Raw genomic sequence first — 27,056 nt, forward strand, 5'->3', positions numbered from 1 at the left:
GCTGGCTTAAATTGACCCCTCTCACCCTGAGGTCAGAGGTTAAATTGGCCTGATTTACTACCCTATACCTGTGACGTATGATCTCTCCTAATCCATCTCCCAGAAGCCACCAATATAATAGATCCTGGGAGTTAAATACTTAGGGAGATGGACAGGGGATGAAACACACGGAGAACATTATATATTGTATAATAAACGTTATATTGTATAAAATAAAAATGCTACGGTGCTCTGCCTTCATTTCCTCTTCTCTGCCTCGGCCCGTGACAGTCCCTTGGCTGCAGTATCATGAACTGGCTACTTGTTTTGAACATCATTTGCCTTCGACAGAAGAGCTGGTCAATTAGATCTCAGCATGTGAGCAGTCGCCATCTTGTGGTCAGAAGAAAGCAGTGTTGATCTGGGTAAATAGAATGACAGGAAGGGATGCGGCAATGCTTGAGCATCCAAATGCTTTCCGGTCATTGGAAATTGAGCCTCTGGGACAGTCATTTGAATTTGAACCATACAGTGATTGAGCATAGTTCAACTTCTTGTTTTTTTCACAGGCAGCATAAATTCACTTCATTATTACACTGTCGTTATACCACAAGGTCACATATGACAGTTGTCAACGGGAGCAGATTTTCTGACATTTAGAGCTTGGGGTGGACTACGCAGAATTGATTTAATTGTTTTAAATTGGTCAATAATCCACTCTTTCAATAACTTAGATGGCACCTGCATTCTCTATGCACATCCATGTATATCAAATGGTCTGATAAACTAAGTGTACTTCATTGAAGGGTATGTACATTCATGGTCATGGTTCTTCTAGTGGATGGTGTTACAGAAAAACTGGTTAGCTGCAGGCCTTTTCAATGGGACATTTGAAGGGGTTGCTGTCACTATACACATACAGTGCATTCGGAATGTATTTGAGACCCCTTGACTTTTTAAAACGTTGTTATGTTAAAGGCTTATTTAGTAAAATTGATTAAATTGTTCCCCCCCTCAATATTCTACAGACAATACCCCATAATGACAAAGCAAAAACACTTTTAGTATTTTTTTGCAGGAAAATTTATGAACTATCATAAATATCATATTTACATAGTTATTCAGACCCTTTACTCAGTACTTAGTTGAAGCACCTTTTGTAGCGATTACAGACTCAAGTCTTCCTGGGTATGATGCTACAAGCTTGGCACACCTGTATTTCAGGAGTTTCTGCATTCTTCTCTGCAGATCCTCTCATGCTTTGTCAGGTTGGATAGGGAGCAACACTGCACAGCTATTTTCAGGTCTCTCCAGAGATGTTTGATTGGGTTCAAGGCTGGACCACTCAAGGACATTCAGAGACTTGTCCCGAAGCCACTCCTGTGTTGTTTTGGCTGTGTGCTTAGGGTCGGTGTATTGTTGTAAGGTGAACCTTCACCCCAGTCGGAGGTCCTGAGAGCTCTGGAGCAGGTTTTCATCAAGGATCTCTCTGTACTTTGCGGCGTTCGTCTTTCCCTCAAACCTGACTAGTCTCCCTGCCACTGAAAAACATCGCCACAGCATGATGCTGCCACCACGTTTCACTGTAGGGATGGTGCCAAGTTTCCTCTAGGCCAAAGCATTCAATCTTGGTTTCATCAGGCCAGAGAATCTAATTTCTCAAGGTCTGAGTCCTTTAGGTGACTTCTGGAAAACTCCAAGCAGGTGGTCATGTGCCTTTTACTGAGGAGTGGCTTCCGTCTTGCCACTTGGCCATTAAGGCCTGATTGTTGGAGTGCTGCAGAGATGGCAGAGATGGCTTTCCTTCTGGAAGGTTCTCCCATCTCCACAAAGGAACTCTGTCAGAGTGACCATCGGGTTCTTGGTCAACTCCCTGACCAAGGCCCTTCTCACGAATGCTCAGTTTGGCTGGACAGCCTGCTCTAAGAAGAGTGTTGGTGGTTCCAAACAACTTCCATTTAAGAACGATGGGGGCTACTGTGTTCTTGGGGACCTTCAATGCTGCTGAAATTTTCTGGTACCCTTCCCCCGATCTGTGCCTCAACACAATCCTGTCAGAGCTCTACAGACAATTCCTTCTATCTCATGGCATCTTGTTTTTTTGCTCTGACATGCACTGTCAAGTGGGGGTTCTTATATAGACAGGTGTGGGCCTTTCCAAATCATGTCCAATCAATTTAATTTACCACAGGTGGGCTCCAATCAAGTTGTAGAAACATCAAGGATGGTCAATGGAAACAGGATGCACCGGAGTTCAATTTCAAATCTCATAGCAATGGGTCTGAATAAGTAAGTAAGGTACTTTTTATTTTTAATAAATTAACAGTTTTCACTTTGTCATTATGGGGTAGTGTGTAGATTGATGAGGAAAATGTTTTTATCCATTTTTAGAAAAAGGCTGTAACATATCAAAATGTGGAAAAAGTCAAGGGGTCTGAATACTTTCCAAATGCACAGTAAATACATGAATGTTTGTGCACCAATCGTCTCTCTGATTCATAGTCCACAGGGCTGCTTGTGATGTTACGGGTGAATGCCTCAGCCTTTGATGTGGCCCTGCTTTCTTAGCAGCATGTGAAAATCCCAACACTTGAAGGAGAAAGGGCAGCCAGGTTACATGACCCCTAGCGAAACGGGCCTAACAGAGCAGACATTGTGTGCGTTTCTATGGAGGTATTATGGTGTTTAGCCTACATGTGTTCAGCTTTTTCCAAAAATGAATGATCAACCTCACATGCAAATAAAGGAGGCCAAAGGTATCACATTTTCTTCTTCACATCTCTGCCAATGGTCCCTTCTCTTCCTCTGCTGTACTCTCTATACTCTTACGCCTGCTAAAAGGTGAGGTACGAGAGGCAGAGACTCGGCAGATGCACAAGCACTAGCTCTGCTGTGAGGAAAAGTAATGAAAGGAATAAAGGGGAGAGGGATGTAGAGGGAGAGAGATAGGGGTAATTACCCTCTAATGGGGGTAACACTAGTATTCAGCAGTCAGGGCACCTTACACGACCAGTCAATTACTCTGCTGTCGTTTTCTGTTATTTTCTCTCTATAGGGCGGACGTGTACTCAAATGTACTGAAAGCTCTCTCCCTTAGCTTTAGTGATAATAGCTCAGTAGTGAATGTGTCAGAGGCAGAGCAATTGGAAACTAACGTTATGATGGTCGTAGTGGCTTCATACTAGCCGGACTGCCATCTGGCTTCAACTGAGAAATAAAGCATAGCTCTACCCTATTCTTAAAGGGACAACCAAATATCATATATGTTGCACTAACAGACATGACCTGGTACATTGGTGCACTGGTTTACTTTCACCTTTAAAATGATCAAATACAGAAAGAACCTTGTTTTTCTGCAGTTTTCCCCCCAACAGTGACCACCTGCTCCCAATCTTTAATAGTATCGCAGAGCTGACCATCTTTAATAGTATTGTAGAGGTCACTCAGCTCGATTGTAGAATATATGACAGGAAAGGCTGAGACCCGCTAGAAATACTGCTCTGATCAAAACTCAGCTTCATAAAATATATCCTTTTCTGAAGAGGGAAGTGAGGCCGCTGGTAACATTGCAGTAATGGAATAACATTCAATCACCATAATATCCACAGACAATGTTTTATTTCAGAATTAACAGATGAGCAATAGAAACTATGGATGAATTAACTCAAAATACAAAAGCTTGTAGTGTATATCATTTGAAAAAGTGTTTGCAAAACCCCCAATTCTCACACGTGACATCTTTAAGACCTCTGCATTAGTGAGCGAGGTCACACTTTATTTGGATAGTCCGGATTATCCATCTGTAGATGCTCTACAGACTATATGTTGACAAGGTTATGGTTAGGGTAAAGAATAAGGGTCAGGGTTAAGGATATGATTAGTAGGTACAGTGCATTCAGGAAGGATTCAGACCACCTTCCCTTTTTTCGCGTTTTGTTACGTTAGCCTTTTTCTAAAATAGATAATTTGTTCCCTCAATTTACACACAATACTCCATAATGACAAAGCGGTTCTGAATAACCTGTTTTCGCTTTGTCATTATAGGGTATTGTGTATAGGTTAATGAGGGGGGGGACTATTTAATCAATTTTAGAATAAGGCTGTAATGTGGTGGAAATGTTACTGATAGTCTATAGAGCAGTGATCTCCAAGGCATTCCTAGTCTAAATCGCCAAACGTTTCTGTAAACAAAAAAACAGTGGTAAGCCTTGCGTTCCCATTTTATTAATTAATCTCGCGCTGTCAGTGGTAGACGCACTCGATTCAGCTGCCCTGTATGCCGGGTAGGCGATGTGTTCCCATTTCATATGTCTGGAGGTACAAACTATGCCTTCCCGGCGGGAGCAAATCAAGTGAAGTGTAGGTCGACCACTGGCCAATCGAATGGCTCAGATGAACATATCTGCAGTAAAAGTAGCAGGCGTAAAAGAACGCTACAGCAAAGTTGAGGCTGTAAGATTTTTAAACGTTTAAAAACCATGACCAGAGAGAGACTCAACAAATACAGCAAAGAATGAGTAGGAAAGTGTATCGATTGGCTTGCGTTATTATTAGCGGCTTCGGTCTTTTTTAATAGAGGAATATCTCACTTTCTCTGTTCATAGGTGTAACAACATGAATTTGTGCACGAGGCAGAAATAATGCGGCGCGACTCGAGTTTCTCCATCAGCTGGAAGACGGTGGCCCTTCTTGGTCAGTGTCAGTGGAGGAAAGAGAGAGCAGAGGGATGTTGAGAGACGGACCCTCAGTCTGCTGCTCTCTCCCTCCGCTGAGACTGACCATCAGATGCAGGCACCGTCAGACCAGTAAACAGAAAACAAAGTGAATTATTTAAAATGTACGCTCACTCAGCCATGCTTCACAAGTAATACAACAACTCATCTATTATTGGTGTGATCCTATAGCCTACATCAAATATATATAGATTTTTTTAATGGTCTGAAGAACAACAATGCATTGGCACGGCAATTCAAGCAAAGCCAATATGCAGTGATAATGTTCTGTACAAACCTCATTAATACAGTGCTGTTTTTAATAGGGTGATGTTGCATAGGTTTACGTTCAAGTTATAATTTTTTTTATACATGTTCCACAGTAGAGCTCGGCTTGCATTTTGACTCAGAAACTAATGGACTCCAAAAGGGTTGGTGACCACTGCTGTAGAACATCTACAGATGGACTATCCAAACAAAGTGTTAGCGTGAGGGAGACCTTCCGTTTCTTTACAAGGTTGTTTTAACATTACAACATTTTAGGAATTTCAGTTTGGGGTTACTAAAACATTTAACATATATGAGACATGCAAAGCAGTTTTGAGAATAAAGTAAGAGAGCATATTCAATCACAGTCAGCACTTTAAGTGGCGTCTTCCTAATAAATGGCATGCAGTACAGTCTTTTTATTTTAAAAAAGGCACTTATCCACTAGTGAAAGTAGAAAACAGCTAAGTGAATGAGAAGGTCAGGTGCACACAAAAGCACAACAAATGTAGGTTAACAAACATTTGTTTAGTAAATAAATTAAACAGGCTTTAGCGATGGAAACATGAAGAAATTTCATCACAATATCAACCTTTTGAAATATGACATTAAGAAAAAAATATGGAATTTTCATCTATTAAAAATACAATGACTGTTTTTATTTAGACTAATATGCATTCATTTAACAAAAATACATACAGTATGTAGTGTATTTTAAAATGGCAAACAGCACATACAATAGTAGAAGTTATTATTATAGCACATAAAATATTTGGAATAATGGAATCTCTAAAAAAAATATTGATAATACCAATGCTGAATGTCCTGAATTGGTTCGTAGTGTTCTTTGCAAGGGACTACTTCCCCTGTAGCATGTAATTGGGGAAAAACGCTTGAAACTTGAATGTGATACCCCATAAAATGAGTCACCCCCAACACAGCATATTCACTCCACGTTTCTGTACCTGGTGAAGAGGTTGTACAGCACCCTCAGGGTTGACTTGAGGTCACAGTTCACGATATCTGGGAAATAAGGGAATTAATAACATTTAAATAAACACAGACAATCTCTCTAAAAAAAATGTTTTGATAGAGTCAATACCAGTAAAATCTTAATTTTTTAAATTGTTAATTGAATTCTATCAGGATATGTGGTATAAAGGAAATGTTTTGACCATGAGAAATGATTCAGGTACAACACTGCCAATGAAAAAGGTACACCGACCATGAATGTGTTTCAACACGCATTCACAGACACACTACTACATAATACTAAGGACAAATTAACAAAGACGCACAAACCCCAACAAGTAAACATATCCATTAAGGGGCTTGGTGTGTAATGCTTTTACTTTAGCAATGTGTGGTATTTAAGATTTACTGAATGGATTTGTACCATAGAGGAGCATATAGCCAATTCTCTCGGAACAGTTCGACTGGAAGATACAGCAATATTATCACATAAGTTTTGCTTTCAGGGCTTCTTGCCTGACAGAATTCTCACAAAAAAAAATACTGGACTTTAAATTAGGAGGCAAATGTATTGCGCCATTATGGTTTTGCACCAAATTTCCAGAATTAATCTTCTTAAAAATAAGAAAAAGGACAAAAAAAATGTAAAAGTAATACAAAAAATAATTGTCCATGGGAACTATATAAACAGCATCTTAAAGGAAAACAACTACCTTCAGGTCTAGGTTTGGGTCTCTCCAAACCTCCGTCTTGCATCAGCTCAAAAGAGAAGGACACGTTGTGCACCTGCGTGAGAAACACAATGACAACAACATTACACAACAGAAGCGCAAGCCACACACAGGTAGGCCTAGAGTATGAGGAAACCGCTCCTAAACCATAACACACCTATACAATTCACACAAGTCATTACAGCTCCCCTACCACAGGTTCCTAGGTGTGTAAACATCAGCTCCATAAACCCATAAGCTCTTTACAGCTGGACAAACAGTCACTCAGCACCAGGCAAAAAGGACGGGGAGTTCTATCATAATTTGGTTGTTGTTTGGTTCATGTAAAAGTGTGGTACAGAGTGTCAGTACAGAATGTGGGAAGCCTTGGAACAGACCAGCTAGGAGGTGAAGGCAATTAAGGAAATATGGAGTGGATAATTAGTAGCCAAAGCTTAAGAGAGCGCTTGAGACAGAAGAAAGAGTGAGAGAGCGAAAGAAAAGGAAGAACAAGAGTTAAAAATCAAGCAATACCGAGACTGACCATTGGAGGATTCCTTCAGGCGAGTACCAGGGACTCCTATAGAGCAGCTGTCCCTGAAAAGACCCCTTGTCCCTTCTCCCCCCTCTCCCTGCATTAGCGCTAATCTCCTGGCCACTTATTGATTTTCTGTGCAGGAGCAGATTACAGATGCTGCCTGCCGGGTGCCCACTGCCTGGCACAGCACAGCCGGCTGGAGAGGACCCAGTCTCAGGCCTGACAGGGCGTCCCTTTAGAAAGCCTGCTAAGAATAGAGGCTTTGGGCTGCACATTGTCTGTCTGACAATATGGAATAATCTTCATGATAAATACTAATATCAGCAAATAGAATTAATCACTGAGGGATTAGCCATCTTGAAGTAGAAAATTATGCAAATGTTTGAATTAAACAATTAGGGCCTGAGAAAAACAATAATTTGCTGGAAATGTATGAAATGGAACAAAACAAAGACTAGTGTGTTCACTGTCATTAAAGTGTACCACACCGAGCAAAGATAGAAATTGGAGAAATGGGAAAAATGGAGAGTAAATGTCAACATACCTGTTGTTCAAAGTTCTCAGGAGTCAGGAAGAAATTATAGAGTGGAACAAAGTAGCCCTCCAGCAATCCCATCAGCAGAACAAGGTACACACCGTCAGCAAACTAAAGAATAAAAAAAACATGCTTATTCATATAAATATACAAGAGGTATCATTCTAATTAGATACAGTTGAAGTCGGAAGTTTACATACACTTAGGTTGGAGTCATTAAAACTCGTTTTTCAACTACTCCACAAATTTCTTGTTAACAAACTATGGTTTTGGCAAGTCGGTTAGCACATCTACTTAGTGCACGACAAGTAATTTTTCCAACAATTGTTTACAGACAGATTATTTCACTTAATCTCAATTCCAGTGGGTCAGAAGTTTACATACACAAAGTTGACTGTGCCTTTAAACAGCTTGGAAATTTCAGAAAATTATGTCATGGCTTTAGAAGCTTCTGATAGGCTAATTGACATAATTTGAGTCAATTGGAGGTGTACCTGTGGATGTATTTCAAGGACTACCTTCAAACTCCGTGCCTCTTTGCTTGACATCATGGGAAAATCAAAATAAATCAATTGTAGACCTCCACAAGTCTGATTCATGGGAGCAATTTCCAAATGCCTGAAGGTATCACGTTCATCTGTACAAACAATAGTACGCAAGTATAAACACCATGGGACCACACAGCCGTCATACCGCTCAGGAAGGAGACACGTTCTGTCTCCTAGAGATTAACGTACTTTGGTGCGAATAGTGCAAATCAATTCCAGAACAACAGCAAAGGGCCTTGTGAAGATGCTGGAGGAAACTGGTACAAAAGTATCTATATTCACAGTAAAACAAGTCCTATATCGACACAACCTGAAAGGCCGCTCAGCAAGGAAGAAGCCACTGCTCCAAAACCGCCATAAAAAAAGCCAGACTATGGTTTGCAATTGCACATGGACAAAGGTCGTACTTTTTGGAGAAATGTCCTCTGGTCTGATGAATCAAAAATAGAACTGTTTGGCCATAATGACCATCGTTATGTTTGGAGGAAAAAGGGGGAGGCATGCAAGCCGAAGAACACCATCCCAACCATGAAGCACAGGGGGTGGTAGCATCATGTTGTGGGGGTGCTTTGCTGCAGGAGGGACTGGTGCACTTCACAAAATAGATGGCATCATGAGGTTGGACAATTATGTGGATATATTGAAGCAACATCTCAAGACAGTCAGGAAGTTAAAGTTTGGTCGCAAATGTGTCTTCCAAATGGACAATGACCCCAAGCATACTTTCAAAGTTGTGGCAAAATGGCTTAAGGACAACAAAGTCAAGGTATTGGAATGGCCATCCTATAGAATAGTGGGCAGAACTGAAAAAGCGTGTGCGAGCAAGGAGGCCTACACACCTGACTCAGTTACACCAGCTCTGTCAGGAAGAATACGCCAAAATTCACCTAACTTATTGTGGGGAGCTTGTGGAAGGCTACCCGAAACGTTTGACCCAAGTTAAACAATTTAAAGGCAATGCTACCAAATACTAATTGAGTGTATGTAAACTTCTGACCCACTGGGAATGTGATGAAATAAATAAAAGCTGAAATAAATCCTTCTCGCTACTATTATTCTGACATTTCACATTCTTAAAATAAAGTGGCGATCCGAACTGACCTAAGACAGGGAATGTTTACTAGGATTAAATGTCAGGAATTGTGAAAAACTGAGTTTAAATGCATTTGGCTAAGGTGTATGTAAACTTCCGACTTCAACTGTAATTCTAGTTCATACTGTACCTGTGTGTCCAGTTCAGCCACCTCCAGATTGAGTTTGTTCAAGTGTTTGTTCACAAAGGTGATGAGAGTCTGTGGAAACAGCAGTCATTTCTGTGAGGCACGCCAACAGTACAACAGAAAACTCTACTACTACTAGTATTAACACACACTACCTTTTTTACCACATTGAGCTTGTCCGGAGCGTGATCAAACAGGGTGTCGAAAGCATCTCGCTCTTAATGGATGGAGAGAACAGTCATACCGTTACTCACAGAAACGAGATAAAAAGCATCAAGGTCGTCATATACTGAAAACAGCGATTTAAAATAAAAAATTTAAATAAGTGTCAAATTTACTGCGACTGATTAAAAGATGTATTAGGAGAGAATAGACCAAGTAGAAGACATACCATGTCTGCCAGATAAAGCCCTGAGGGAAAAGAGAAAGAAAAAAAACAAGATATAAAAGCTCCATTTGGTCAACAAGGACAGCTCATGAAGAACTTCATTAAAATTTCCACATTAGCCTACTTTACATTCTAGTAATTTAGCAGAGGGACACTCTCATCCAGTGAGAATTACAGTAGTGAGCGAGTACATTTTCACACGGTTCCCCCATGGGATTCGAACCCACAACCCTGGCGTTGCAAGTGCCTTGCTCTACCAAGTGAGCCACATGGGATTATTCCACAACTACTAAATCTTTAAAATTATTACCAATTCTACAATGTAATCCTCACAAATATTCCTGATAGGCTTCAGTCTGGAATTTTCTGTAATGACCTTAGTGATCACTGTTTTACAGCCTGTGTCTGTAATGGCTGCTCAATGAAACAACCTGTCTTGATTGTCATAGACACTTGCTAAAAAACTTTAAAAGAGCAAGACTTCCTTCATGAACTGGCCTCTGAAATGGTATAGAATCAGCTTGATCCCCTTTGTCGAAGACACAAGGACCTTCTTTTCTTGATATTTTCAGTGGCATTGTTAACAAACACGCTCCCATAAATAAAATTAGTATTAAAAACGGGTCTAGCCCCTGGTTCGACTGGGATCTTGCAGAGTTACTCCACCTCAAGAATTGCATTTGGCGAAAGGCTCGGCACACGCATACTCCGGCTGACTGTTTCTCGTTCAGGCAAATGAGAAATAAGTGCACTTAGGCTATCCGGAAGGCCAAAGTTAGTTACTTTAAGGAGCAGTTCTCTCTCTGTGGGTCTAACCCCAAGAAGTTCTGGAAAACGGTTAAAGACCTAGGGAATAAACCCTCCTCCTTACAGTTGCCCATGTCCCTAATGTTGATGTGGTTGTTACTTACAACAAGCACAAGGCTGAGCTCTTTAATCACCACTTCATTAAGTCATGATTCCTATTGGACTCAGCCATGCCTCCTTGCCAGTTCAACATTTCCTCATCTCCCACACCTTCTAATACGACTATCCTCAATTCTTCTTATTTTTCCCCTGCCCGCTACAAAGTTTCTCCCTGCAGGCAGTCACTGAGTCAGAGGTGCTAAAGGAGCACCTTAATCTTGAATCCCAAAAAACATCTGGGTCAGATGGTTTAGCCCCTTTCTTCATTAACGTTGCTGCCCCTGTCATCGCCAAGTCTGTCGCTCCTTTCTGGGGAGGTTCCCATTGCTTGGAAGGCAGCCACGGTTCATCCTTTATTTAAAAGGGGGAGATCAAGCTGATCCTAACTGTTATAGGCCTATTTCTATTTTGCCCCATTTATCAAAAGTGTTGGAAAAACTTGTCAATAATCAACTGACTGGCTTTCTTGATGTCTATAGTATTCTTTCGGGTATGCAATCTGGTTTCCGCTCAGGATATGGATGTGTAACTGCAACCTTAAGAAGGTCCTCAATGATGTCACCATTGCCCTTGATTCTAAGCAATGTTGTGCTGCTATTTTTATTGACTTGGCCAAAGCTTTTAATACGGTAGACCATTCCTTTCTTGTGGGCCGGCTAAGGAGTATTGGGGTGTCTGATGGGTCTTTGGCCTGGTTTTCTAACTACCTCTCAAAGAGTGCAGTGCATAAAGTCAAAATCTGCTGTCTCAGCCACTTCCTGTTACCAAGATAGTACCCCAAGGCTCGATCCTAGGCCCCCGCACTTCTCAATTTACATCAACATAGCTCAGGCAGTAGGAAGTGCTCAACCATTTATATGCAGATGGTAGTCCTCTACTCAGCTGGCCCATCCCTGGATATTGTGTTAAATGCTCTAAAACAAAGCTTTCTTAATGTCCAACAAGCTTTCACTACCTTTAAGCTTGTTCTGAACAACTCCAAAACAAAGGTAATCTGGTTTGTTAAGAAGAATGCCCCTCTCCCCACAGGTGTTATTACTACCTCTGAGGGTTTAGAGCTTGAGGTAGTCACCTCATACAAGTACTTGGGAGTATGGCTAGGCAGTACACTGTTCTTCTCTCAGCACATATCAAAGCAGCAGGCTAAAGTTAAATCTAGACTTAGTTTCCTCTATCGTAATCCCTCTTCACCCCAGCTGCCAAACTAACCCTGATTCAGATTACCATCCTACCCATGCTAGATTACAGAGACATAATTTATAGATCGGCAGGTAAGGGTGCTCTCGAGCAGCTAGATGTTCTTTACCATTTGGCCATCAGATTTGCGACCAATGCTCCTTATAGGACACATCACTGCACTCTATACTCCCCTGTAAACTGGTCATCTCTGTATACCTGCCGCAAGACCCACTGGTTGATGCTTATTAAAAAAAACCTCTTAGGCCTCACTCCCCCTTATCTGAGAAATCTACTGCAGCCCTCATCCTCCACATACAACACCCATTCTGCCAGTCACATTCTGTTAAAGGTCCCCAAAGCACACACATCCTTGGGTCACTCCTCTTCTCAGTTCGCTGCAGCTAGCAACTGGAACGAGTTGCAACAAACACTCAAACTGGGCAGTTTTATCTCAATCTCTTCATTCAAAGACTCAATCATGGACACTCTTACTGACAGTTGTGGCTGCTTTGTGTGATGTATTGTTGTCTCTACCTTCTAGCCCTTTGCGCTGTTGTCTGTGCCCAATAATGTTTGTACCATGTTTTGTGCTGCTGCCATGTTATGTTGCCTTACTATGTTGTTGTCTTAGGTCTCTCTTTACTTAGTGTTGTCTCTCTTGTCCTATATTTATATGTACTTATTTTTAATCCTAAGCCCCCGTAGGAGGCCTTTTGGTAGGCCGTCATTGTAAATAAGAATGTGTTCTTAACTGATTTGCCTAGTTAAATAAAAAATAAAAATACTATTGATACATTGATATCAACCTGATACAGAGGAATGTTGGTGGTGAATACAGTAATGCGATTAACTTCACTAAACATTAACAGAATGGGCCACTAGGCATTGTCACACATGTTGAGTCAAGGGGCTGCTGCAACATCCCAACAGCTATCACACAAAAGAGGGCCTTAGACACGCACAAACACACGCACGCACGACACCCTTTCTCTTCGTGGTGTGATCCCTGATGGCAGGGCAACGGTCCTGGTCATATGATAACAGCCCTGTGACCGTGACCATGATATGAGCGCTTTGCTCGCCCACTAATCTCCCCAGCTGCTCTGGACCTGCTGGTTCGCTCCAATCTCAGCTGGGGCAACACTACACTGGCAAGGAACCATCACGTCCCTGTTTATACAATGGTCAACTGTGTTCATACACACTGGTGAAATAATTGTGCTTGAAAAATGTATTAATATGATGTGGTTATTACATAAAGGCTACAGAGGGGATTGCATTTGAGAGATACAAATCTATATTAAAGTACTTCATATTGTAAATAGGAGATTGCATTGTGTTTTGGGGAAGACAGTGGTATGTGGTTTACTGCTGTGGTGAACCCATCCCTATTTCTGACAAAACAGAGCTCTCACACTGAGTGAGAAGGAGTGTGTTCTCTCAATGACTGGTTCATTCCATCAGAGAAAAACGTGACCTACTCTGTATTGCCTGTAATCTCCTCCTGGATCTGGCGAGATTGCAGAATCCCCTCCCTTTTCTGAGAGAAGATAAAGAAAAAAAGAAACAGGAAAAGGAACAGAGTAAATAGGTATTTTAACATTCAGATTTAGCCAGAATGCGGTTTTAACCAATCAGCATTCAGGATTAGACCCACCCGTGGTATAATTTGACAAAGTATTGTAGTACTTCAATTTATCGCAAAACAGCATTTATAGCGAAGTTATTATAACACGTAACAAAACAGGTGTATGACCTCAGAGACTTAAATCAAGTTTCATTCCATGTGCACTATGCACCAAGCAAAATAAGAGGATTTACAGTACCTGAACCACCACTACTTGGATGGACACGTGATCAGGAAGTCTGATAGGTGCTCTGAAGTGCTGAGATAGCGCCACCAACAGGTGAAGAATGGCCACTATACTTTTAGCATGGACCGCTGGGCAAGAAACCGACAGAAATGGGGATTTGCTTTAGTTTTCATTGGTTGGAAGAAAAATCAATGAAGGAAACAATGTTTTGATTCCCGCCTAATAAAAAGAAGATAAATTAAAGGAGAGGTATCTAAAAGCCCTCAGATATCGGCCTGATCCTCTCAGCCTAAGAGGATCAGAACAGAAGTGTGTGTTACATCTCCCTTAAGTGTTTTCTTCAGCTTAAAAGAAAAAAGGTTGAAAGCAGGGAACAACGCATTGATTTGGTTAGCGCTTGGTTGACAGTATTCTGCTGTAAATTCGATCAAAAACGCCATCATATCATACCTCTTTCGTGTTCCTCTTTCGTGATGTAGTCATGCATTTACCTCTTACCATAAGCCGAGATCCACATTAGCACCACTGGCTGCCCCAGGCGCATTTGTTATGGTTTTTGAAAAGCAAAGTAATACAAAAAATAAAACATTGCACATACTCTGCTGTTCTATCACGTGCCATGATGTGCCATGATTAAAACAGTGTTGTTTTAAGTCACGTCTTTGTTGTTTGGAATATTGCAAACAGACGTGGCAGTTTCACCGCCACGGAGTCCAACTTTAATGAAAATGTATATTTCTGGACTACTTCCCTGAAATCAGTTCATCCGTACAACTCTCTCTCCTTTTCTCATACATGTACGCTAATGATAAAACACAAGCTAGAATGCCTATTACCAGTGTCATCATATTCTTGTTAAAAGCCTCATAAAATCACGGGAAACCTAAAGTGCTTTACCTAAATGTACTGTATGGACAAACATTCCTTCTCCATTAGAGACGGCTCAATGGGAAGCAGAGAAACTCGACGACCACTGTATGGACTGGTAACAAGCTGAAGCCCCCATGTATTCCACCTGTCTGACCACTTTGGCTCACTCAACAACTACTGTATGCCGAGTCTCTCTCACCAAAGAGAGGAAAATGGACTGGAACATGGAGGGACTGTCCAATAAGAACGCTCGTTATCATTTTAGGGTTGCGTAATGTCTTGCTACGGTGTGCCCTAATTAATACGACCAAGTTCTCAGCCTCTACTTACAGTCCACGTTCCATTTGATGCTCCTGGCAGAGACCTTGATGGAGTCGTTGATCCTCTCCAGCACCGTCTGTAGTTTCTGTTTCTGGGCGATCTCCGACTGGGTCACCTCAGCTACGTTTAGCTTCTCCCCCTCCAGCTTCTCTGAAACACATATACAAAGAAAACAGCATGTATTACATTTGGTCAGGGGTCTTGCTTTAGCATAAATACAGGCATTTGCACAATGAGAGAAAGGCCTGAGAGAAAATGGTCAGAGGGAGAAGGCGAGCGCTAGCAGTGATCCTTTAAGTTTGATGGAGAACCATTAAATGGACTTGTTCCTCACCAAAGAGTTTCTGCAGAACCTGCCCGTCGTATAGATCCTCAGCCAGGTCCTTCACGATGATCCTCTCCCCCACCAACACATCATTGATCCAGTCGATCAACACCTTCTGGAGTTCCTGTAGTTTCTGGTCGTTCTTGGAGTTGGGGTCGACCATGGTGCGGACCTCATTCTCCTCTGTAGGAACAGAAAGCAAGATTAGGTATAGCCAGTGTCAAGGCGTCTCATCCTCTATGGCCAGGGATCTCAGATAGGGACTGCACTTACCTAGCATGGTGTCTTCTGGGTCCAGTTCGTATTGGGTGGGGCTCAAGGGCAGGTTGATGGCGTTCATCCCCTCTTCCTGGAGCTCAGACACTGTAGGGAGAGCACGTCACGTCACTCACAAGGCATCCTCTCAAACCGACATCTTTCAGTGCAACAGCTATAAATTCACGTAGGTTGTAAGTGGCTTACTGTTTGTGCCTCCTAACTGTGATAATTTCACAAAAAAAAAAGAAGCTTTCTACAACATAGGCTACTACATGTTTCATACTGCTCAGTACTTTGCTGCTCTTAGCATCAGCTAAGCTTTGCCAGTATGGCAAATCCAGCAGACATAAGCACAGAGGGTCAGGGGAAATGAGAAGTTGTTGTTAAGGCGGGGGACAACTACTAGGATAGGGACCAGCACATGATAAATGTAATAGTGTTCCCACACCACTAACACACTAGCTAACTACTACCACAGCTATTTGGTCACAGTAATGTACTGGGCCGTATGCGCTACCCTCTGTAGCGCCTTGCGGTTGAATGCCAAGCAGTTCCCAGCAAACATAACCCCACAGGACCGGGCGTTGCCTTCTTTATCATGTCTAATATGGTATATTATTGAGGCGTAGCGGTTATTTCTGGAAGTGGTTTCACTCGTCAAGGAATATTTTCTTAGAAGCTGCCGCTCATTGGGAAAACACAGTAATGCCCGTCCAGGTAATGCCCTTCTGTCCTCCAGACAGGCATTTCCTCATAGTCTACTACTTATTGGCCCTCATCCGTACACTCCTCCTCCCTAGGCTATATCTCACAACAGAGGAGACGTGTTCTAAAGGGGATGATTCTTATGTATTCTTAAATCAATATCAGCAGCTACAATTGATACTTAAATCAATATCATGTTTTCTCCTTTGATCACTGCACCACCTCAGCTTTCTGTGTCACCGTTCCTAAAATCAGCTTTATCTGATCGGACACTGTTCTCAGTTAATCAAGACAATGTACTTTCCCCACCTGTTAGTAGCCTATTTATCACACAGAACTTCCTGGTTTCCCCATCAACCCCTGCCTTGCCCAAGCATGCGTTTCACTATACTGCTTCGTGTCAGTTTAAGTGACACCTGTAGTGGTGTGAACATCCTGTGCTGGATTTCTCATCCTTCCTTCCCAGTGAGGATGACATCCTCATAATCAACACCATCAGCAGCCCTAATTCGGACCGCCCGTGTAGCGTCATATCAAGACTAAGGAGAATATCCTGTGCCTTGACAGCGCGACACACAGTGCCTTCAGAAAGTATTCACTTTTTCCAGATTTTGTTGTGTTACAGCCCGACTTTAAAATGTATTAATGGACATACAATTATCTGTAAGGTCCATCAGTCGAGGTGTGAATTTCAAAAACAGATCCAACCACAAAGACCAGGGAGGTTTTTCAATGCCTTGCAAAGAAGGGCACCTATTGGTAGATGGGGGGGGGGGGGCAGACATTTAATATCCATTTGAGCATGGTGAAACGAAATTATTAACTACACATTGGATAGTATATCAATTCACTCAGTCACTACAATGATGCAGACGTCCTTTCCATTTCAGTTGCCGGAGAGGAAGGAAACCGCTCAGGGATTTCACAATGAGGCCAATGGTGACTTTAAAACCGTGAAAGTTTAATGGCTGTGAAGGGAGAAAACTGAGGATGGATCAACAATGTTGTTACTCTGCAATACTAACCGAATTGACAGAGTGAAAAGGAAGCCTGTACAGAATACAAATATTCCAAAACAGTTGTCTGCAACAAGGCACTAAAGTAGTACTGCAAAAAATGTAGCAAAGCAATTCGCTTTTTGTCCTTAATACAAAGTGTTATGTTTGGGGCAAATCCAATATAACATTAGTGAGTACCACTCTCCATATTTTCAAACATAGTGGCAGTGGTGTGAAGTACTTAGGTAAAAAATACTTTGAAGTACTACTTAAGTACTTTTTGGGGGTATCTGTACTTTACTATTTATATTTTTGCCAACTTTTACCTCCCTACATTCCTTAAGAAAATAATGTATTTTTTACTCCATAAATTTTTCCTGGCACCCAAAAGTACTCATTACATTTTGACAGGAAGTACTCGTTACATTTTGACAGGAAAATGGACCATTTCACACACTTATCAAGAGAACATCCCTGGTCATCCATACTGCCTTTGATCTGGCGGACTCACTAAACACAAATGCTTTGTTTGTAAATTATGTCGGAGTGTTGGAGTGTGCCCCCAACTAACCACCAAAAAAATGTACATAAAATTGTGCTGTCTGGTTTTCTTAATATAGGGAATTTGAATTGGTTTATACTTAAGTACATTCTAGCAATTCCATTTACTTATGATACTTAAGTATATTTAAAACCCAAATACTTTTTGAATTTGGATCAAGTAGTATTTTACTGGGTGACTTCCACTTTTACTTGAGTCTTTTTTTAAATTAAAGGTATCTTTATTTTTACTCAAGTATGACAATTGAGTACTTTTTCCATCACTGCATAGTGTTATGGGTATGATTTTATATCGCTAAGGACTGGGGAGATTTTCAGGATAAAAAAAAATAAACGCCGCTAAGCAGAGACAAAATTCTAGTTCAGTTTTTTTCACCAGACATTGGGAGATGAATTCACCTTTCAACAGGACAATAACCTAAAACACAAAGCCAAATCTACACGGGAGTTGCTTACCAAGAAGACAATGAATGTTCCTGAGTGGCTGAGTTACAGTTGACTTAAATCTACGGCAATACCTGAAAATGGTTGTCAAGGAATAATCAACAACCAATCTGACAGAGCTTGAACATTTTTGAAAAGAGTAATGGGATTGTGCAAAAGTTGCAAATGTTGCACAATCCAGGTGTTGAAAGCTCCTCGAGACTTACCCAGAAAGACTTACAAATGCTTCTACAAAGTATTACCTCAGGGGTGTGAATACTTATGTAAATGAGATATACTGTGCCTTACGAAAGTATTCGGCCCCCTTGAACTTTGCAACCTTTTGCCACATTTCAGGCTTCAAACATAAAGATATAAAACTGTAGGACACAATCATGAAGTGGAACGACATTTATTGGATATTTCAAACTTTTTTAACAAATCAAAAACTGAAAAATTGGGCGTGCAAAATTATTCAACCCCCTTAAGTTAATACTTTGTAGCGCCACCTTTTGCTGCGATTACAGCTGTAAGTCGCATGGGGTATGTCTATCAGTTTTGCACATCGAGAGACTGAAATTGTTTCCCATTCCTCCTTGCAAAACAGCTCGAGCTCAGTGAGGTTGGATGGAGAGCATTTGTGAACAGCAGTTTTCAGTTCTTTCCACAGATTCTCGATTGGATTCAGGTCTGGACTTTGACTTGGCCATTCTAACACCTGGATATGTTTATTTTTGAACCATTCCATTGTAGATTTTGCTTTATGTTTTGGATCATTGTCTTGTTGGAAGACAAATCTCCGTCCCAGTCCAGGTCTTTTGCAGACTCCATCAGGTTTTCTTCCAGAATGGTCCTGTATTTGGCTCCATCCATCTTCCCATCAATTTTAACCATCTTCCCTGTCCCTGCTGAAGAAAAGTAGGCCCAAACCATGATGCTGCCACCACCATGTTTGACAGTGGGGATGAAGTGTTCAGGGTGATGGGCTGTGTTGCTTTTACGCCAAACATAACGTTTTGCATTGTTGCCAAAAAGTTCAATTTTGGTTTAATCTGACCAGAGCACCTTCTTCCACATGTTTGGTGTGTCTCCCAGGTGGCTTGTGGCAAACTTTAAACAACACTTTTTATGGATATCTTTAAGAAATGGCTTTCTTCTTGCCACTCTTCCATAAAGGCCAGATTTGTGCAATATACGACTGATTGTTGTCCTATGGACAGAGTCTCCCACCTCAGCTGTATATCTCTGCAGTTCATCCAGAGTGATCATGGGCCTCTTGGCTGCATCTCTGATCAGTCTTCTCCTTGTATGAGCTGAAGGTTTAGAGGGACGGCCAGGTCTTGGTAGATTTGCAGTGGTCTGATACTCCTTCCATTTCAATATTATCGCTTGCACAGTGCTCATTGGGATGTTTAAAGCTTGGGAAATCTTTTTGTATCCAAATCCGGCTTTAAACTTCTTCACAACAGTATCTCGGACCTGCCTGGTGTGTTCCTTGTTCTTCATGATGCTCTCTGCGCTTTTAACGGACCTCTGAGACTATCACAGTGCAGGTGCATTTATACGGAGACTTGATTACACACAGGTGGATTGTATTTATCATCATTAGTCATTTAGGTCAACATTGGATCATTCAGAGATCCTCACTGAACTTCTGGAGAGAGTTTGCTGCACTGAAAGTAAAGGGGCTGAATAATTTTGCACGCCCAATTTTTCAGTTTTTGATTTGTTAAATTTTTTTGAAATATCCAATAAATGTCGTTCCACTTCATGATTGTGTCCCACTTGTTGTTGATTCTTCACATAAAAATACAGTTTTATATCTTTATGTTTGAAGCCTGAAATGTGGCAAAAGGTCGCAAAGTTCAAGGGGGCCGAATACTTTCGCAAGGCACTCTATATGCATTACATTTTCAATTAATTAGCAAACATTTCTCAAAACATGTTTTCACTTTGTCATTATGGGGTATTGTGTGTAGATGGGTGATAACCTTTGTAATCCATTTTGAACTCAGGCTGTAACCGAGCAGTCACTTTATCCCTACCTACATGTACAAATTACCTACTAACCTGTACCCCCGGACCCCCACATATTGACTCGGAACCGGTACCCCCTGTATATAGCCAAGGTTGTCATTTTTAAGTGTTACTTTTTTAAAATGTAAATATTTTCTGAACTCTATTTCTTGAACTGCATTGTTGGTTAAAATTATTCGGCATGTATGACAAATAAAATTTGATATGTGGAATAAGTAAAAGGGTATGAATACTTTGAGGGCACACTATGCCTTCTCTCAGAAATAATTGTATGACTGAAAACTGCATGCATCAGCGTGTCTACAAAACAATAGAGGAATTGTCACTGCCCTCCCAATCACACATTTAAATAATCCCCATAAACAATGTCCCCTTGACCAGCAGAGATTCACACACAGAGCATGTGATGCTATGAGTTGGGGTGCTAAATCCTATCCCAGACCTGCTACAGACACTGGGTCTCCATTCCTCGTCTACTTTCCTTCATATGAACTGATGTGAAGGACCTGGATTGGTGAAAGCAAGTAACAGGTAGGTATCCACCACACATTGCTTACACCAATCCTGCAACACCATCTGTGTAAATGAAGGAAGGGAAAGCAGCAAAGGACGCCAATTTAGATTGTTGAAATGCAGCCACAGTGTTTCTCCTTCCTCTCCTCATGCTCCAGCAGTGGGTGGGTGAATACTAACAGGCGGTCTTACCTGGTGGGCAGAGTGCTCCACAGCCCATCTCTCCATTCTCTGAGTTTCCAGCATCTTCCCTTCACTGACTCATCCTCTCCTCCAGCCTGCTTAACATCCACTGTCCTGTCTCACCCTTTCCTCCCTCTCCCGCCGCGGTCCAATCAACAGGCTTGTTCAAGGCCGTGCCCCCTCTCTTCCTCCCCATCGTAATATGTCAGAGAGCTTTAAATTAAATATACTGCCGCAACGCGGGACCAGAGACGCTTTCCATCAAATCACTAGGAACACACTGCGGACATCCTGGCCAGTGTGCTCCGCTGTGGATGGGTGTGAGGGAGAGACGGGATAGGGCTCAGCTGTGGTGTGCCAACCACTCAGCCCTGTGAACCCTGATTGAAACAAACCAATCATAACACAAGTGCAGGGCCGGGCAACCACATTTGGGGGCCCCCTGGAGATCGGGGGCACTCTGAACAGGACAAACGAAGTGGGAACATTTCCACTTAATGTGCAACTAATTCATTTGATGATGATCCTACCTCATTTGCACATGCTGCATATAGATTTTTCTACTGCATTATATATATATATATTATCGATTGTATGTTTGTTTATTCCATGTGTAACTGTGTTGTTGTTGTTGTATGTGTCGAACTGCTTTGCTTTATCTTGGCCAGGTCACAGTTGCAAATGAGAACTTGTTCTCAACTAGCCTACCTCGTTAAATAGTGGTGAAATAAAAAACAAAATCAAAAACGGAACTTGAGGAAAAACAATGGGCAACTCGTTCATTTTATAGGTGTGTTAATCTCGTAGCAGTGAAATAAAGGACATACTCTAGCAGTGCAGCTGCTCCTGGAGTTGTGTTTGCTCTTGCCTCATTCCAAAGTAATTGCATCTGAAGTAGTAGCATACCCTACATGGCAACCATAACCTGCAGCTACAGTGAGGAACTCTACTAGGCACTGCATGCGCTCCCAGGCTGCCCTGCAGGCCAACTCGGGTCAATACAAGAACGTTGAATTACAAGAAAGTGAGTGTGTACGCTAGTTTACCGATTTTATGTAGTACCCTACTCCATTCTGATCTCTTCAATGAATCTGCAGTTCGGAAAGCAGGCAAAGGCGATATTCCTTTACCAATAACGAATAGACAGAATTAGACAATGGTCGAGGCGTGACTTCATTACACAACGGATTGAAACAATGTTGTAGCGACTAGCTAATTACAATGAGCTACACGGTCGTTCCTTAAAAATACTTATTTTCTGCTTGTGCTTTGCTGATGGTTTTTATTTGTTTTTTTTATACACAAGCCACTTCACGCAAGTAAAGTTTAGACATGTTCGTGACAGTATTGTTTTGATCAGAAATGTACCTTCTTTTGCCTTCTTTCTTCTTACTAAAGTTCCTCCAAGTTTTCCCAGGAACGAGTCATCTTTCTTTCTGGAAGAGGGTGATTTCGGAGTTGTCGGCGACGGAGAGGATGGCGACTTTTGCGGCGAAGTAGCCATGATACAATTTATCCAAAAGTACAATCAATATTGTGAAAGTTGAGTGGGTCTCTGAAATAAATAGATTTTCAAGTCAAGTTCTGCTCAAATCAATTTTCACTCCCTAAAGCGGAAACGGAATTTCATCCAGGCTTAAATCCCTTCCTTGTTCCCTCCCCTATTTCTATTGTAAATAAAACCCTACTGGCTGAATACATTGTAGCGAGCATCTGGCCCCTGTTTGCTTTGACCAGTGTGCTATGTCACTTCTGATTTATTACAAACACATTTCTTCATTATCATATTTTTCTAGTGATATCAGTAAGTATGCATAGACATTGTTATAGGCGTTATTCTAATACCACCAAAATAGGCTTTGATCCTCAAAAAGTTCTACAGATGCACCATTGAAAGCATCTTGATTGGCTGCATCACCGCATGGTATGGCAACCCAGCAAACATGTCCATATTGGTACGATGTGGGTCCAATGCGGCTTAAAACATTTGAGCTCAAGGGCCCGTGCTGGGCTTGGTGTGGGATAGCCCGTGCTGGGTTTGGTTTAGACTAGCCAGTGTTGGGATGAACCGTGTTGGGCTGATGTGGGATGGCTGTGGGCTGGCCCATGCTGGGATAGCCCGTATTTGGTAGGTGTGGACTTGTTATGGCTTTTTGTGGGCTAGCCCCTGTCCGCATGAGGCCAATGGGGTTATGTTTGCTGGGAACTGCTTGGCATTCGACCGCAAGGCGCTACAGAGGGTAGCGCATACGGCCCAGTACATTACTGGGGCCTAGCTCCCTATCATCCAGGACCTCTTACTCTATTCCAGGTAATGTCAAAGGAAGGCCCTAAAAATTGTCAAAGACTCCAGCTACCCAAGTCATAGACTGTTCTCTCTGCTACCGCACAGCAAGCCAAAGTCTGGAGCCAACAGTACCCTAAATAGCTCTACCCCCAAGCCACGAGACTGCTAAATAGTTACCAAATAGCTACCAGGACAATTTGCAATTACCTTTTTTGCACTAACTCTTTTGACTCATCAGATACGCGCTTCTACTGTTTATTATCTATCCTGTTGCCTATTCACTTTACCCCTACTAACAGTACCAGAGTTTGGACACACATACTCATTCAAGGGTTTTTATTTATTTTGCTATTTTCTACATTGTAGAATAATAGTCAAGACATCAACACTATGAAATAACACACATGGAATCATGTAGTAATAATTAAAAAAGTGTTAAACACATCAAAATATATTTTATATTTGAGATTCCTCAAAGTAGCCACCCTTTGCCAAGGTTTTTTAAAAATACATTTGTATTTATCTAGGTGAAGCCAGTTAAGAACAAATTCTTATTTACAATGACGGCCTACACCAGCCAAACCCTCCCATAACAACGCTGAGACAATTGTGCCGGGCCCTATGGCACTCCCGATCATGGCCGGTTGTGATACAGCCCGGGATCGAACCAGGATCTGTAGTGACACCTCTAGCACTGAGATACAGTGCCTTAGACCGCTGCGGCACTCAGGGTAGGTTTGGGTAAGTTACTTCCTAAATGTAATCTATTAGTTACCTGTCCAAAATTGTAATCAGTAACATAACTTTTGGATTACCCAAACTCAGTAACGTAATCTGATTACATTCGATTACTTTTAGATGACTTTCCCCTTAAGAGGCATTAGAAGAAGACAAAAATGTATGTTACCAATTGAACCACATCTATTGCAGGATAAATCAATGTTAAATTTTACATAGCTGGTCATATATGGATGTTAAATGTTACTTTATGGGTTGGTTATGTAGGCTTCTTCTAACCCATCACATTCTACTATTAAATTATATCTTTACATTAAAAACCAAAGTCTATCAGAATTCCAGTCATTCCAATAAATGTTATACCCCTTGATCTTCAAGAATAGGACTTGGAAATATGGAAGAATAGATTTGCCAAATTGTTTTACCTGAGCATAACCCCAAAACAAAGGATTTATTAACCAGCCCTACTCTGTTGTTTATGTCATGGAGGACTGATTAGGCTCATTGATTCGAGTTGAAAAATAAATGCTGCTCTCATGGAATTGCTTGGTTTGAGCATTACTGAAAAGTGCTATTTACATGTGAAAAATGAATACCATATGCATCATTTGCTATAGGCCTATTGTTTCACTTTTTTGTTGGCAACACTTTGATATCTTGATAATATGCAGCTGTTAAAAGGGCAAATCCACAGTGAAACAATAAATAAACAGCCATCCCACCTCTGTTTTGGTAAAAAGCTGAGCGATAGGCCTGGAGAAATGTAACCACCCTCAGAATAACAGACAGAGCTATGGATGCAAGGACTGACCATCCATGATATCAACATGATTGTTTTAGCCATGTTATGAGGTTATACAGTGTTAGTTTACATTTACATTGTTTACAAACATTGGAGAAAAACAAGCTTATATTTTGGGTTCTTATGGAGTGTGACAGTTTAACTAAGATCATGAGGCATTTCTAAGTTATATTCTTCAAGAATGAATGGATATATATATACAGTACCAGTCAAAAGTTTGGACACACCTACTCATTTAAGGGTTATTCTTTATTTTTAACATTTGTTACATTGTAGAATAATACTGAAGACATAAAAACTATGAAATAACACATATGGAATCATGTAGTAACCAAAAAAATGTTTAAAAAATGAAAAATAAATGATATTTGAGATTCTTCAAAGTAGCCACCCTTTGCCTTGATGACAGCTTTGCACACTTTTGGCATTCTCTCAACCAGCTTCATGATGTAGTGACCTGAAATGCATTTCAATTAACATGCGTGCCTTGTTGTTAATTTGTGGAATTTATTTCCTTCTTAATGCGTTTGAGCCTATCAGTTGTGTTGTGACAAGGTAGGGGTGGTATACAGATGATAGCCCTATTTGGTAAAATACCAAGTCTATATTATGGCAAGAACAGCTCAAATAAGCGAAGAGCAATTACAGTCCATCATTTCTTTAAGACATGAAGGTCAGTCAATTCAGAAAATGTCAAGAACTTTTAAAGTTTCTTCAAGTGCAGTCAACCCATCAAGTGCTGTGATGAAACTGGCTCTCATGAGGACATTAGACCAGTGGAAATCTGTCCTTTGGTCTGATGAGTCCAAATTAGAGACTTTTGGTTCTAACCACTGTGTCTTTGTGAGATGGATGATCTCTGCATGTGTGGTTCCTGCAGTGAAACATGGAGGAGGTGTGATGGTGTGGGGGTGCATTGCTGGTGACACTGTCAGTGATTTATTTAGAATTCAAGGCACACTTAACCAGCATGGCTGCACAGCATTCTGCAGCGATACGCCATCCCACCTGGTTTGAGCTTAGTTTGGCTATCATTTGTTTTTCAACAGGACAATGACCCAACACACCTCCAGGCTGTGTAAGGGCTATTTGACCAAGAAGGAGAGTGATGGAGTGCTGCATCAGATTACCTGGCCTCCACAGTCACCCGACCTGGGAACTCCTTCAAGACTGTTGGAAAAGCATTCCAGGTGAAGTTGGTTGAGAGAATGCCAAGCGTGTGCAAAGCTGTCATCAAGGCAAAGGGTGAATACTTTGAAGAATCTCAAATCTCAAATTCTATGTTATTTGATAGTTTATGTCTTCACTATTATGTAGAAAAGAGTCAAAATAAAGAAAAACCCTGGAATGAGTAGGTGTCCAAACCTTTGACTGGTACTGTACATAGGCAATATTTTTCTTTGAGAGGGAAAACACATTTGATAGGCTGAATCTATGGGTTTCTGTAGTGTTTATAAGTGCTTTCCAGTGCAACTGAAAAAGTGTTCTATATTATTATATTTCTAAGGCTGCATAACATTAAGGTTTTCTTGGTAAGGCATACAGTAATCTCTGAAGGCTGTCTCGGGAGACTAGCCTAAACAAACACTTGATGTACAACCCTCAGGTCCTCAAGTAGGAATTGACAAGTCAAATTGATATACATATTCAAAAGGGTCATCATGCCACGTGCGGCCAAATCCAGTAGGGTAGTCACTAGTAGTCAAGTCACTTGTCTCTTCTGCCTGTGGAGCTGCATGGTGCTGTAGCCTTTTCCCTGCCCCAGAGGGCTGATTCTTTTCAGGTCCAGTGGAACTGGTAGCCTCTAGACAGTACCAGGCTCTCCGGGTCTCTGTCCTCAGCCCTCTCCTGCAGCCGCTGCTCCTCCAGCAGGCTGACCAGAGTGTCTCTCCTCTCCACCACCTCCATGATTTCCGTCAGCATCTCCTGTTCCTCCGCCAGCTCACTGGAGCTCTTCCTGGAATCTGCAAAGGGCCACAGCGGATAAAGGGCAGCGGCGCAAACGTATAACAGTGGTAAGTACAGAATGTGTAACAGCTGCACACTACAATTGCACAGTACTACGCCACAATTGCACAGTATGTGACCCATACCATCTATGGACATCCTGCACCGTAGATCCATCTGTAGTTGACTCTGTCTGTCCTCCAGCTCGAGTTCCTGAGCACTAACAACAGACAAGACAACCCATTTTCGAACACTCTTCACTCCATAAGGCGGTCACGCTATCTGAGAATGCACTGTGCCTCTCATTGTTTCCTACTTAC

At 41.5% G+C, this 27,056-nt stretch overlaps 2 protein-coding genes across 12 annotated transcripts in view; both read right to left on the reverse strand.

The window, feature by feature from the left end:
- Nucleotides 1-3,580: 3,580 nt before the first annotated feature.
- LOC124003371 (alpha-parvin-like) lies at nucleotides 3,581-22,598 on the reverse strand. Its single transcript, XM_046311558.1, has 12 exons — nucleotides 22,331-22,598; nucleotides 15,558-15,647; nucleotides 15,294-15,467; nucleotides 14,969-15,109; nucleotides 13,781-13,896; nucleotides 13,436-13,494; nucleotides 9,873-9,892; nucleotides 9,637-9,698; nucleotides 9,485-9,553; nucleotides 7,723-7,824; nucleotides 6,644-6,716; nucleotides 3,581-5,981 (listed from the first exon to the last, which is right to left on the reverse strand). The coding sequence occupies exons 1-12, from the start codon at nucleotides 22,464-22,466 to the stop codon at nucleotides 5,905-5,907; spliced, it is 1,119 nt and encodes a 372-aa protein (XP_046167514.1). The 5' UTR covers nucleotides 22,467-22,598; the 3' UTR covers nucleotides 3,581-5,904.
- A 3,453-nt stretch (nucleotides 22,599-26,051) lies between these two features.
- Nucleotides 26,052-27,056, reverse strand: part of LOC124003378 (protein-methionine sulfoxide oxidase mical2b-like) — an 88,685-nt gene continuing 87,680 nt past the window's right edge. For all 11 annotated transcript variants that reach the window (XM_046311618.1, XM_046311627.1, XM_046311598.1 and 8 more), the window contains 2 exons: nucleotides 26,883-26,956; nucleotides 26,052-26,753 (listed from right to left, as the gene is read on the reverse strand). In XM_046311618.1, coding sequence (XP_046167574.1) covers nucleotides 26,569-26,753; nucleotides 26,883-26,956 — 259 coding nt within the window. In that variant the 3' untranslated portion in view covers nucleotides 26,052-26,568. The remainder of the gene's footprint in view (nucleotides 26,754-26,882; nucleotides 26,957-27,056) is intronic.

This window comes from Oncorhynchus gorbuscha, linkage group LG02, assembly GCF_021184085.1.
Source record: "Oncorhynchus gorbuscha isolate QuinsamMale2020 ecotype Even-year linkage group LG02, OgorEven_v1.0, whole genome shotgun sequence".
In the NCBI taxonomy this organism is placed as follows: domain Eukaryota; kingdom Metazoa; phylum Chordata; class Actinopteri; order Salmoniformes; family Salmonidae; genus Oncorhynchus; species Oncorhynchus gorbuscha.